This window comes from Penicillium cataractarum (genome assembly GCF_028827025.1).
Source record: "Penicillium cataractarum strain IBT 29864 chromosome Unknown utg000001l, whole genome shotgun sequence".
Taxonomy (NCBI): Eukaryota; Fungi; Ascomycota; class Eurotiomycetes; order Eurotiales; family Aspergillaceae; genus Penicillium; species Penicillium cataractarum.
The window spans coordinates 1,927,716-1,939,859 of record NW_026622737.1 but is presented as its reverse complement, the minus strand read 5'-3'; the positions used below and the strand labels follow the sequence as shown (position 1 = coordinate 1,939,859).

At 51.8% G+C, this 12,144-nt stretch overlaps 7 protein-coding genes across 7 annotated transcripts; 5 read left to right on the top strand and 2 right to left on the bottom strand.

Annotated features, from left to right (window-relative positions):
• Nucleotides 1-1,014: 1,014 nt before the first annotated feature.
• On the bottom strand, nucleotides 1,015-1,203 carry N7496_000674 (uncharacterized protein; the record flags this gene model as incomplete). The annotated part of the gene is made up of 1 exon (XM_056693605.1): nucleotides 1,015-1,203. The coding sequence occupies one exon, from the start codon at nucleotides 1,201-1,203 to the stop codon at nucleotides 1,015-1,017; it is 189 nt and encodes a 62-aa protein (XP_056560334.1).
• Nucleotides 1,204-1,577: 374 nt separating this feature from the next.
• N7496_000673 (uncharacterized protein) lies at nucleotides 1,578-2,459 on the top strand (the record flags this gene model as incomplete). The annotated part of the gene is made up of 1 exon (XM_056693604.1): nucleotides 1,578-2,459. One exon carries the CDS (start codon nucleotides 1,578-1,580, stop codon nucleotides 2,457-2,459), a length of 882 nt encoding a protein of 293 aa, XP_056560333.1.
• A 1,180-nt stretch (nucleotides 2,460-3,639) lies between these two features.
• On the top strand, nucleotides 3,640-4,992 carry N7496_000672 (uncharacterized protein; the record flags this gene model as incomplete). Its single annotated transcript, XM_056693603.1, has 3 exons — nucleotides 3,640-3,937; nucleotides 4,004-4,255; nucleotides 4,331-4,992. 3 exons carry the CDS (start codon nucleotides 3,640-3,642, stop codon nucleotides 4,990-4,992), a joined length of 1,212 nt encoding a protein of 403 aa, XP_056560332.1.
• Nucleotides 4,993-6,827: 1,835 nt separating this feature from the next.
• Nucleotides 6,828-7,571, top strand: N7496_000671 (BTB/POZ domain-containing protein; the record flags this gene model as incomplete). The annotated part of the gene is made up of 2 exons (XM_056693602.1): nucleotides 6,828-6,892; nucleotides 6,944-7,571. 2 exons carry the CDS (start codon nucleotides 6,828-6,830, stop codon nucleotides 7,569-7,571), a joined length of 693 nt encoding a protein of 230 aa, XP_056560331.1.
• A 598-nt stretch (nucleotides 7,572-8,169) lies between these two features.
• Nucleotides 8,170-8,999, top strand: med8 (RNA polymerase II mediator complex subunit MED8; the record flags this gene model as incomplete). Its single annotated transcript, XM_056693601.1, has 2 exons — nucleotides 8,170-8,294; nucleotides 8,357-8,999. The coding sequence occupies 2 exons, from the start codon at nucleotides 8,170-8,172 to the stop codon at nucleotides 8,997-8,999; spliced, it is 768 nt and encodes a 255-aa protein (XP_056560330.1).
• Nucleotides 9,000-9,196: 197 nt separating this feature from the next.
• N7496_000669 (putative monosaccharide-P-dolichol utilization protein) lies at nucleotides 9,197-10,145 on the bottom strand (the record flags this gene model as incomplete). Its single annotated transcript, XM_056693600.1, has 2 exons — nucleotides 9,197-9,460; nucleotides 9,519-10,145. The coding sequence occupies 2 exons, from the start codon at nucleotides 10,143-10,145 to the stop codon at nucleotides 9,197-9,199; spliced, it is 891 nt and encodes a 296-aa protein (XP_056560329.1).
• A 169-nt stretch (nucleotides 10,146-10,314) lies between these two features.
• Nucleotides 10,315-11,928, top strand: cox10 (protoheme IX farnesyltransferase; the record flags this gene model as incomplete). Its single annotated transcript, XM_056693599.1, has 1 exon — nucleotides 10,315-11,928. The coding sequence occupies one exon, from the start codon at nucleotides 10,315-10,317 to the stop codon at nucleotides 11,926-11,928; it is 1,614 nt and encodes a 537-aa protein (XP_056560328.1).
• Nucleotides 11,929-12,144: the final 216 nt, after the last annotated feature.

Sequence of the window (12,144 nt, the reverse complement as noted above, 5' to 3'; positions counted from 1 at the left end):
GATGATGTACTCCCGCCACGAGGGTCAACGGGTCGATCAACCTTGTTGTATTCCGAACCAAGGTCCATGGTCAAATCCACTCCATACACGAGCCACCCCCAAGGCTCTCCGACTCTCAGGTACAACGCCCAATCGTCAGGATTTTACCTGGATTTTCTTCACTTTAGCAGCACTCGCCGTGCTCCCCGTCTCTGCACACGTATTCCTCAACCCCATCATGATATCCACTCACGGGTTCGAAATCCACTCCGATGCAGGGATCGGAATGCGTCATAGTGAAACCGCGTACCCTTTTTTCGTCTACTTTGACGATGGAGGGGGCCATCCACCCCCTCTTTTTGACCCCTGCTGCTCTTAGTGGATTTTCCCTGCCTGCTCCTACCAGAGAGAGAGAGGATTACTGGGAAATGCACAAAAGAGTGACGGGCCGAGAGTCAGGCGGGGGGAGCCTCCCTGTCAAAAAAAACACTCGACAGGGCTTCATCAGATTGTGGTTGCACCAACATCCCCAGCAAGACAGGGGGTTGAACAGGCAATAACGGCGAATCTTTTCTTTTCTTTTTTTCCTCGATCGATCCACTGGCACATCTGCGAGCAGTAGTGGCCTAATACCTCTCTCCGTTTGACTTGCCCAATTCAGGCAGATCCCAGAACAAGCGCCATGCCAAGACGACGGCGGACGATGGTGCATCGATACTATGTGCAACCTATGACTCGCCATCAACTCTGTCCAGGTCTGCAAGGCCTGCGCCGCAAAAGTTGCAACTGACTTGTTCCCTACCATGCTCACACGAACCCGACCTAGTAGACCAGGGTGCCCTATTGGGGGTTTTGCTGCATGTCCCTTTGGCCCCCATCCCCTCCGTAAATTTCTTTTCCCAAATTCCCACTCGTTTTTGTCATCTCGAGTTTAGTTGGAACTTTTTACCCCTCTTAGGCCTGCAACTGTGTTCTGTACCAACACCCTGCAAGTCCCTCGGAGAATCCCTCTCCAAAACAAACCTGGCTCGTAGACTAGGCCTTTTCGACCCGCTCGAGTTTTTCGCGCTTGCGGTTCGTTCGTTTGCTGTTGCTTGCTGCTCGTTGAAGCGCTGTTGACTGTGCTGGACTCGCATCGTCTTCGTTCCCAAGTGGCGCCCCCGGGGCCACCGCCAGAGGGGTTGACCCAGTGTGTCGGGCCCCCAACTCGAAAGTCTGCCTCATCGCGGATGGTTTTCAAATTTCCAACATCAACCGTCAAGCTCTTCCAGAAGATCTTTTCCCTTTCTTGATGAATGTACAGACATGCAGTGGGGGCATAGTCTCTCTCCACGGTCTTGGTCTTTACTGATATAACGTCGACTCATGTGTGCGAGACCTCGTTGAATTTGGTTCTGTTGCTTATTCTCCACCCTCCTGGTACTGATTTAGGTCTGCCATTTTTGAGGCCAGACTATTGCAGACTCCCAGGAGCTGAATCGGCCTTGAGATGAGCACCGGATTAGGGAGTGGTCAGTCCTCCCCGTGAACTCTTCACCATCGACTCGAAAATCAAAACCGAGCCACCAAACGGCTCTACAATCCTGGGCATCCTTTCGATGGTTAGCCCATTCAAGGCCATGGTGAACCTCATCAAGAGATTCAGGAGGAAGCGCAGGCTTTCATCTGAGCTTGATACCCGCTGGGGCGATCCATCTATAAGCTATCCGAACCAAGGATCATGGAACCAGTGGGACCAACCGTCTGGATTCGTCGCAAATGCGTCGATAGGGTCTCCTCGCGATATACAGACGGTAGAGACGCGGCAATATGTGCCATTGGAGTTAACTTCATCTCAAAATCCTGGAACTTCAAGCGACTCGGGCTATCAAAGCTTCAGTGCCCGAGAGGATCATGCTCATGAAGCCTCGGTCATCCCCAAGGGATACTTCAACGAGAATATACGGCACCGAACCGGCAAAAGCCAAAGGCCAGCCGCTAAAGGGCTTGGTATCGACGGCACTACACACGAAATGGACGGCTCGAATGGACACACACCCCCGGATGATTCATGTGACGACGACGAGGAAGAAGAAGGACGAGATACTCTGGGTGATCCAGGAGGGTCTATGGTCTTGCGCAGTCCTCTGACGGGAGACCCGCTACGGTATTCCCCACGGGACGATCAGGACCCTTATTTTGACCGCGCCTCCAAATCACCACCGTTATCAGTTACTCAACGCATGCGCCGCTTCAGCCAACAAAGTTCATCGACCGACCCAACATCGTCCGTTGCGGGAGCTAGCTCTCGACGGACCAGCTATACTACTGCTGCATCTTCAGTGTCAGCACCATCTCTACCTCCTGATACGCCGCACTTTGCATTCAACACTGGCCATGCCGCACACGAGAGACGATCTGCTCCCCGTCCGAAGCGCCGGGAGCCTGAACCCACGGCTCGGCAGCAGATGGTCCCGTCCTACGATGAACTCTATGGGTGATGGCCCTTTCCTTTGCATTATAATTTTTCTTGTTTCATTGGCGATTTAGAGATTGTTTATATTTTGGATGTGGGAGGTCTTATGTGATTTTTGTTGTTTGAGTTTTGATCTTGTCTGGGGGAGTGTGGGCATCTACGACTTCTTTGGATGACACTGTATTTTCTCCGATCATTTGGTGTGGACTCCTCGCTTTCAGTACTTGTTCCAGTATCCCTAAACTCAATATTTTTCTTCTCATAGCATTATTCAATTCAATATATTCAGGCATAAAGGTACAACAACTCGTTCCCTGGTAAGGTAGCGTTGGCGCCGCTTGCCGTTACTCCACTTTACTTCCAGTCGACACTCCACTCTACGAACTATACCGAGGACTTTGTACAAGCCAACTACGTTAGTACTTTCTCTACACCTCTTATCCCTGCAATATTGAATGAAATCACAAAGAATGCACCACATTTGCCCGAGTTCCGCCCCAAAAACAGTCTAGCAGGCCACCAATCCTACTGGATCCAGCCCTAGCGAACACCCGCTCGGTCTGTGCAGATTATGCACACCGAGTCACAATCACAAACCGCCTATCACCAATCACCCTCCATCTCTCATCACACTCGTCACCTCTCGGCAAGCTCCACCCTGCAAGCCAGGATGTGCGATCCTGCATCCTCCACCAACCATTCCTCTATGCCGAGTGGCTCATCCCCCAACCTCTCGCTGATGAGCTCTAACCGCCCGTAACTGGTCACCCTGGCTGGTCGGTGCTTGATTCGACAGGCACATCTCTTCCCCCCTCTTCTGCTTCTCCTCCCCACCCTAAAGCTAAAGTGCTAAGGTGCCGGTGCTCTTCCCCGTCTGCATATTTTTTTCTCGCGCTACGTGCTCCCGTACTTTGTCTTCCTTGAGCGGTTCCCTCGAACATCCCACCCCGGTGACGGCGCGGAGAGTGAAGTTGCTGGACACTGAAAAAAGAGAAACTTCCCCTTTAGAACTGGACTTCCCCCCTGTATTGTTCCTGTGCGATCCTGCGTCCAACACTCGTTTGCTTTCCCATGAGAGCTTGATCGCCATCGCCCGGCGCTAGGCCTGAATTCCTTCTCTTGCCCCTCATCATCCCGATCATCCTCTTGTCTGGAGAACCAAAGTTGTCGGCTGTACACTGTACAGTGCCCACGTCTCATCCATAATGCCTGGGTCGTGGGGTCACAGTCTGCCATCGCCTGGGAAGCTGGCGATTGCTCTGCTTACCGTACTCGTCAGCAATCCGGTGCCAGTTGCCCTGGGACTGAAGACGACCGGAGGATCACCATGCGCCAGTGTCTGCAATAAAGTATCCACCAACACGACCGCTTCGGAGGTTGTCTGTCTGGACAATCACTATGACGATACCAAGGGGAAGACCTTTGAAGACTGCATCAGCTGTCAGTTGAAGAGTACCTATGTAGATCGGTCGAGTGGCGAGACGGATGTAAACTGGGGTCTCTGTAAGTCGATCGCAAGGAGTTGTCGAGGTTTGCGCTCAAACGACTAATCCAGATCCATGCCCACAGATAACCTGCGCTATGCGTTTACAAGTTGTGTTTTCGGATACCCGGAGTCGGCGGCGAATATCTCCACCCCGTGCACTGTTGGCTGTGCCAGCATTCAAAGTGCCGTAGAAGTCGATATTGTCGACCCCGGTGCGAACAACTTTAATGACTGGTGCTCGGCAACTGGCTTTGCCGATAATGTCATTAATGATTGCGAGTTCTGCTACAACCTGACCTACCAGCAGGTGAATCCGCAAGTGTATATGGCGAACTGTGCGTATATCCCAAGTTCCAGCGGCGTTCATAGAAAGGCGAAAAGAAAAACTGACCACCCTCCAAAAATTTCAGTCCTCGAATCCATCCGGTATAATTGTCACTACAGAGCCACAGTCGGCCTTGCCTTTGACATCGCTCCATCCCGAATCTTCACAGAAACCCTCCTCCCGTCGAGCATGTCCCTCTCCACCTCGACTTCATCCAGCGGCTCGGGCATAAATCTGGGCCTTGTAATCGCCCTGCCCATCGTGGGCTTCATCATCATCCTCTGCAGTCTGGGCGTCTGCTGCTTCTGCTTCATCCGCTGGCGACGCAAGAGCGTCGGTCGGGGTCGGTACCAAGATCATCTGTATGCCCGCTGGCACGATACCTCCATCAGCACGCCCCAGCAGGTCCAGGGTGGCTGGGGCTCCCCGCAACAGATGCACGCCGCTGGATACGGCACGTATGACCCCGGGTATGGCCCCGGTTTTGGCTTTACCGACAACGATGGTCAGAGCCATGCGGTTGGGTATGGACATGATTATTCAAAGACTCAGTATTCGTATGAGCTCACCGAGACGTCGCCGTCCAATTACCATGCCACGCCGCAGATGGGCGGGCTTGGCTTTGAGTTGGATCGCAAAGATCCGTACTCGGATCAGATCACGCAGTCACCGCCGCCACCGGCACCGTATGTCTCCCCGCATATGGGATATGGTGGCTTTGAACCGGATAAGAAGCACCCTCTGTGATGGAGTGTTGTGTTTTGTTCTGTTCCGGCTAGACTGAAAAGTGTTCTGTGTCTTTGGTCAGCGAGTTTGTTTGTAAGCTCGCGGGACATGTTCGATATACCACACCACGTAATGTTATGATTGCAATGGTTTTGAGTTTTGGCTTGGGGGAGTTTGTACTTACCCACATCTGACGGCGTTATCTGTGTTTGTTTCCTTGAGTGGACTACCGTTATATCCTCTCCACGTTGCGATTTGCGATACCATTTCCATATACCTCACTCCTTTTTGAATAGTTCAGCGAAAGAGAAACATTTTTACCTCAAGAGCAGTCCTTGCAAACAAGTAGTCGAATTCAAATTTCAGAAGAGGAGAAAGTGCAAATCTTCCAGCAGGATTCTGGGCGGCAACTCGAAACTATTTATCCCAACCTCCTACACCCCCTCACCACGCCCCGTATACATGAAAAGTCCAAGAATAGATATGTTAGATTAAGTATCCCAAAATAAACCCAGGAGATCGGCTATCTTTACGCGTGGGACTTGTGGGATAAGGGACTCCGGCATGCAGGTAAGCATGTTATTGGTTACTCGTGCGGGCAGTCCCGTTTCAGTAAGCACTGCCAAGGAAGGATCGGAGGGGTCTAAGGGTTCAGGGTCGTGATTTAACTCGTGGAGATGGGAAGGTTATTTTTGGGGGCGGGATGGGTGGGGGAATTGGGTATCATTTTTATACCTATGCATTGGGGTGGTGAATCCTTTATTGATGGTTTGGTTTGTGGAGTGTGGTGAAGGGGTTGAGTAGTTATGTACTAGGTCTGAAGGGCGAGGATCTATACCCCGTCGGGCTAACCTATCTATTGGAGCAGACTTCTTGGGTTGTCTGCTAGGAGAAATTTGACGAAGAATTGTCCTTGACTTGGTCAAGGCATATGTTCTTGGAGACAAGCTGCTCGACTCAGGCTACCAAAATGCGGCAATCGAAGGCCTCTTCAAACGGGCATCCACATTTGACTGGGATATGCCGGAATTTCAGATCCCTCCTAGCTCTGTGGACCTGGTGTCCTACGTGTACGCCAACACTATGGAAGGATCCCGGCTCCGTGCTGCTATCGTTGATATCTGGGTTTGGAAAGGGAACGATAAGTGGCTGATGCAGAGTCCCGCTCGTGATTACCAACACGATTTTCTCCACGCTCTAGTCGTGAGGGCCTTCTCCACAAGAGTCCAGCTCTATCCTAGGGATATTGAGGCCGCTGACTACTGTGTTTAAGTGGTGGTCCTTTGTCGTCCTCCTTTTCTTTTCCTGCTATCCGACTAAAACTTATCGTTACCAGTCTGGTGGGGGAGAGTCGATGACTCTTATAGACTGAAAATACGACTACATCCTTCTGGTCAGTCTGGAAGCCCTAGTTCGATATTATGACTCCTATAACCTTGATATCGCTAGGTATGTAGTTTGTGAAGCTACGTAAGCTATAAACACCATATCTAGTTACAAGAAGCTTAAAATCTCGCTCCTTAATAGTCTGCACATTCGGCCATCTTCTAACTCTCCAGAGCCTTCCCTGGCCGTACCCCCCAATTACACTTTAAATTTCACTGTTCCCTTAGCTTAACCTCAATCTATTTTATCTTATATCATCACTCGCTGTTATCACTTTCACTTTCACTTTCCCTCTCCCTTCCCCTCCTAGTCCCTTCGGTATCCCACTAAGGAGCCACAACTCATAGTGCTCCAGATCCAGCAGTATCAGCAGCAAGTATCTCCTCACATATCGGCTTTGAAACTACATCTACCTCCGGTAGTACGATTCGAGCCCCATCGGGTTTTCATACCGTCCTGATTCGCCCACAATGGCCACTGAGATATCCCAAAGATCCGCAAAGAGGGTCCGGCTATCGGCTAACGAGGCGAAGGGGTAAGTGGCGTACGAGCATTAGTGCCACCACTATGCTAACATGAGCCAAAGCATCTTCAGCGAAACGGTTACGATAGTCGTTGGGCCACAGGGAAATGTCTTCCATGTTCACGAAGACCTTCTCAGGGAATCGTCCCAATTTTTTGATAAGGCCATGGGGGCAGGTTGGAAAGAATCTCAGGACAGAAAGATTACGCTCCCGAGTGACGAGCCGGCAATCGTGGCGTTATATGTGTATTGGCTCTACTACGGTGCTATCCCTATGTCCCCTGAAGTGACTTTCAAATCCGCCAAGTTGGACGATCTCCGCCACGTTAAGGCCTGGATTCTTGTTGACAAGCTTATCGACACCAAGTTCCAAAACGCAGTGATCCACGCAATCCTCGAGAGGGTGAACACACCGACGAAGAACGGGACACCCATAAACGTCTCGCGCGGCGCAGTCAACTACGCATTTGAGAATACTATGAAAGGGGCGTCTATTCGTCGCCTCTTCGTAGATTCATATTGCTGGAATACAGAGAGAGATGTGACTTCATTCTGGAAAACAGAAGAAGATATCCCCCATGATTTCCTTGTGCAGGCTGTCAAGGTTCTAGTCAAGCCGCCCTTCTTAACCGCGAAGCTACAGGCGTCGAATTACTACGTCCAGAATCAGGAGGAGAAAGCCAAAGGATGAAAATGCAGTACTTTATCAAGTTTACTAATTCGCACAGTCTTTTAATGCATATCACACAATCATTGATTTCTTTTTAATTAGTTTTAGGGCCATAGGTTTGGACGTCGCTAACATCACTTCGTAGTAGTATATATCGCATCTTAGTCTAGATTGTATGTCACTCACCAAACATCCGATGTAACTTCAAATCAGTGAATAGGCCATCGTATTTTATCATCCTCTACATAATCCATACTGCAACAAAACTAAAATGGGGGTTGTCCTATTACCATGAGAACCTTACCTAAGTTCTTGAACTACCTCCTGACCAGCTTAGTAGCGTGATATAGTGTCCTCATTTATAGGGCTTCGGTTCATTGTGGCCTCGAGCTTGTGCCTGAGAGCTATTTTAAATGATATGTCGAATCAAATTACAAAATCTCACGAAGGCTACTAAAGAAGGTTTATTCACTTACAGTGCGACGGAGACAGATGTTCCAGTGTGTACAGTGCGGGTCGAAGCTTGGCCCGCCTTTTTCTTATCGCCCGCTCAAGCTCTCAGACTCCGCGCGCCGCGCATTATTCATTCATCTTCAACATCACTTCCACCCACTCCGTCATGGCTCCCCTCACTTCAGAAGAGTACAAGGTGCTTGAACAGTCGCGACAACGCCTTGTTCAATTAACCCGTTCTCTGGGCTCTCTAGTATCCAGTCTAGAACAAGGCGATCCCCTTCCGCCATGGTATGCAGCTTCTCCAAACCCCCGGTCTTCTCCCAATGATCTCCGAATAACACTCAAACTAGGTCCTCGCTGCAATCCCAAGCGAGCATTATATCAAACAACCTCATCAGCGTCACTGAGCACCTCTCCGATCACCGCGACCTTCTATCCTCTATCGTCGCATACCCCGGTCCCGAGTACCCCGGCCGCACGCAAGAGGCCATGCTCCAACAACTTCTGCGCACAAAACTCGATCCTCGAGTAGAAGATTGGGTTGCACGCGGTCGTACTGCAGGCACCGAATCTTCCCACCCTGCCCTCGATTTCTCGCGCACGATACCGAATCCCAGCACTGCCGCAAATACTACTGCGAAACAGCTCAGCGAGTCGGAGCTGAAAGACCTCTGGGAGTGGGCACCTATCGAGGCGAACCAGGAAGCTCGACAACGAAATTGGGGTGGCAATTACACGTTAGAAGAGCGCGAGGCTGGGATACAGAACGTTGTTACGGGCTTACGGAGACAACTGGAAGATGACGATGCCAGCGAGGATGAGGAAGAAGACGAGGAGGATGACGGTGAGGACGAGATGGAGATTGTGGGCGTGCATCGCAAATCTGGGGGTGGTCTCGAGTTTGACATCGCACCGCATCACGCTCGTGCGGTCCACCCCGTTGTACCACTGGACAAGATTCTTCGATACATGACAACGGGACACATGCCGTGATGGAATCGCGACTTTTGATATTGGCATGGCGTTTATGGTGATTTACCAGGGTTTAAGCTACTTCATTCAGTGAGCATGGACGGGTCGGATACGGCCTCCACGAGCCAACTGCATGGATTTCAAAGTGCATTATTAGGAGTTTTATAGCGAATTTTAAAAGAAAGAAGCAACTTTGAGCCCCAAGGCACACACGTCCTCTAACCCCGTCGTCGCGTGGTGGGAGTCTTGGAGCCTGGTCTGGGCGATGCTCCAGAGCTTTCGGCAGAGACCGGCTTCTCCGCGACCTTTGCGCGGGGCGCCTTCTTCTTGGGCGCGGGGCTGTTCCAATAGTACACCATCTGTGCGGCGAGGATCAAGTTGAGGGAAAAGCCAGCGACAAAGCCGTAGAGAATGAGCTTGTCCTCGACTTCTTGGAGAGTGGTGAAGATGCGGGAGAGGGATCCGAAGAGGTAGTTGAAGACCTGGTGGAGCGCACAAGTTAGTTGGAGCCCTCGAGCAGAAAGGAAGTTGCGAACATACCGCGAAAGCACTAAGCTGGCCAGTACCACCCTCGCTCCAAATAGCATAAATCTGAGGCAACTTGCTGGCAACACCAAGAGCGCCAGCACCGGTCTGCAGATAGGCCATGGTGTTCCCGTCAATGAGAGTCTGGTCGAAGAGCAGCGCATACACGGAAGCCGCCACGACGGCAACGAAAGTGGCAGCGGCCGCGGAACGACCAGCAAAGGTCAGGACAAGGATACCGATCGCAACATCCTGAATGGCGATAAGAGCACTCTCGCCGAACGTGCTGAAGGGGAACTCGTTCCGCACGCTGTAGGACAGAGTGATGAGCAGACTAGCGGTTTCGAGCGCATAGGACACAAAGGAGACACCGGCCGAGGAGCGCGAGTTGATGAGCTTCAGGATCTGGGGGACCTTGACGACAGCACTGGCGCCGACGATGGCAATACCGAGGGCCTTGGAGATAGCCAGGGATGTACAGGTCGGATCTTCGACCAAGCTCAAGTCGAGGAGCAGGGCGGCGTGGCATGGTGCCGTGATCAGCGAGATGATCGCATCGTGCACAGGCTGAGGAAGAGCCTCGACGATAGGCTTCAAAAGCGGCTGGAGCGGGTCCACAACGGTCTTCTGGAGAACATCCATGATGGTGTATGTGAGTTGTTCAATAAATGATGGAGAAGCTGCAATGTGTTAGTGTTGACATTCCGCGAACTAAATTGCGGCACCTGGTCCGTGCGTCCCCGGGGAAATTGTTGGTTCTTCCACTTTTCTTCCTTTCCTTCCTGTCTCGAGGTCCTCCACTCGACGCGCCATGCTCCCACTAAGATCCGCCATCTTGAGGCCGGGGCCGTCTCAAGAGGCGATTCTGTGTTCACGATGTCTGGTCCGATCACGACCGCACCCCCCGTCTGCGGCCCGGAGCTTCTGGTCCTCCTCGCATCGCCGAATGGGCATTACGGCCAACCAGACTACCTCCGCCTTCCACAAGACCTACTTCTCGGCCAATCGCCTCTATGATGCCACAGGACTGAAGGGAGGATTCATATCTTCCTTTGCTTCGACGAATTCCGACAATGCATCGGCTCCTCGCAGCTCCAAACCCGCCAACGATACATCAGCTAACTCGCCCGATCCGTCCGAAGTAGCACCGTCTGGGCCAATTGGTGCAGATGCTAGCCAGAGTGAACTCCCACATCGACGAAGGAAGCGTTTGAAGGAACAAGCTTCACAGAATGGCTCAGCCGAGCCTGCGATGCCACTGGATGCCTCCGCGCAATTGTCCAACTTCTCGTCCTCCCTCCCCACCACCTCCATCCGCCGCAAACTCGCCGCCTTCCTTGCTCTCACGAAACCCCGACTATCCTTCCTAATTCTCCTTACCACCACCTCTGCCTATGGCATGTACCCGATCTCGTCGTTACTCGCCCTTGACCCGGCCATGACCCCACTCCCAACCCTCTCAACCTCCACCCTCACCTTCATATATTTGACAACGGGCACATTCCTATCATGTTGCAGTGCGAACACAATCAACATGATGCTTGAACCCAAGTACGATGCATTGATGTCACGTACGCGGAATCGCCCGCTGGTCCGAGGGCTGGTCTCTCGCCGGGGAGCAATGCTCTTTGCCATCGCCACGGCAGCGGCTGGTCTCGGGTTACTTTACGTTGGTACTAACCCGACGACCACGGCGCTTTCCGCGGCGAACATTGTCCTTTACGGATTTATCTATACCCCATTGAAGCGAATCAGTGTGATCAACACTTGGGTTGGTGCCATAGTGGGCGGTATCCCACCCTTGATGGGATGGGTTGCGGCTGCAGGACAGACAGCAACGACTGGTCATGACACTTGGCGCGACATGCTTTTCAGTGAGGATAGTGTCGGTGGGTGGCTATTGGCGGGCATTCTCTTTGCTTGGCAGTTCCCCCATTTCAATGCTCTCTCGCATCTTATCCGCGACGAGTATAAAGCCGCCGGGTATCGGATGCTGTGCTGGGTGAATCCGGCCCGGAATGCTCGTGTTGCCTTGCGCTACTCCGTGATGATGTTCCCGATCTCCATCGGCCTCTGGTGGGTTGGCGTAGTTGGTCACGGGTTCTTAGTTGGAAGCACCGTTGCCAACGGCTGGCTTGTTCGTGAGGCCTATCGATTCTGGCAACACCAGGGTGCTCAGGGCTCTGCCCGTGGCCTATTCTGGGCTAGTATCTGGCAACTGCCCATTCTCCTTGTCGGCGGTCTCGTTACCAAGAAGGGGCTCTGGGATGGCGTCTGGAGGAACATTTTCGGACAACCGGAGGAAGAGGAAGACGACTACCTGTATTATGATGATGAGGAGGAAGCTGAAGATGGCTCGATCCTTGTTGAAGGAGAGAATTCATCCCCTCCCTCAAAACGGGCTAGTGTTTTGTCAACTGCATGAGACGTTGGAAGTGGTTGAGAGAAGACTTTAGGTGGTTTTGAACCGTCAAAGCTGGTCCGGCGTCTTGTACTCTTGCTCATCTCGTCTCTTTTATCTTCTTCTGGTCTTGTTTTATACAGCGGTTAAAGCGGCGTTCTTTGCTTTGTTTTTCATTTATCCTGTATAACACTGTCCATATGAGGCCATCTATGGTTCATCTCAGCAGAAATCTTTATA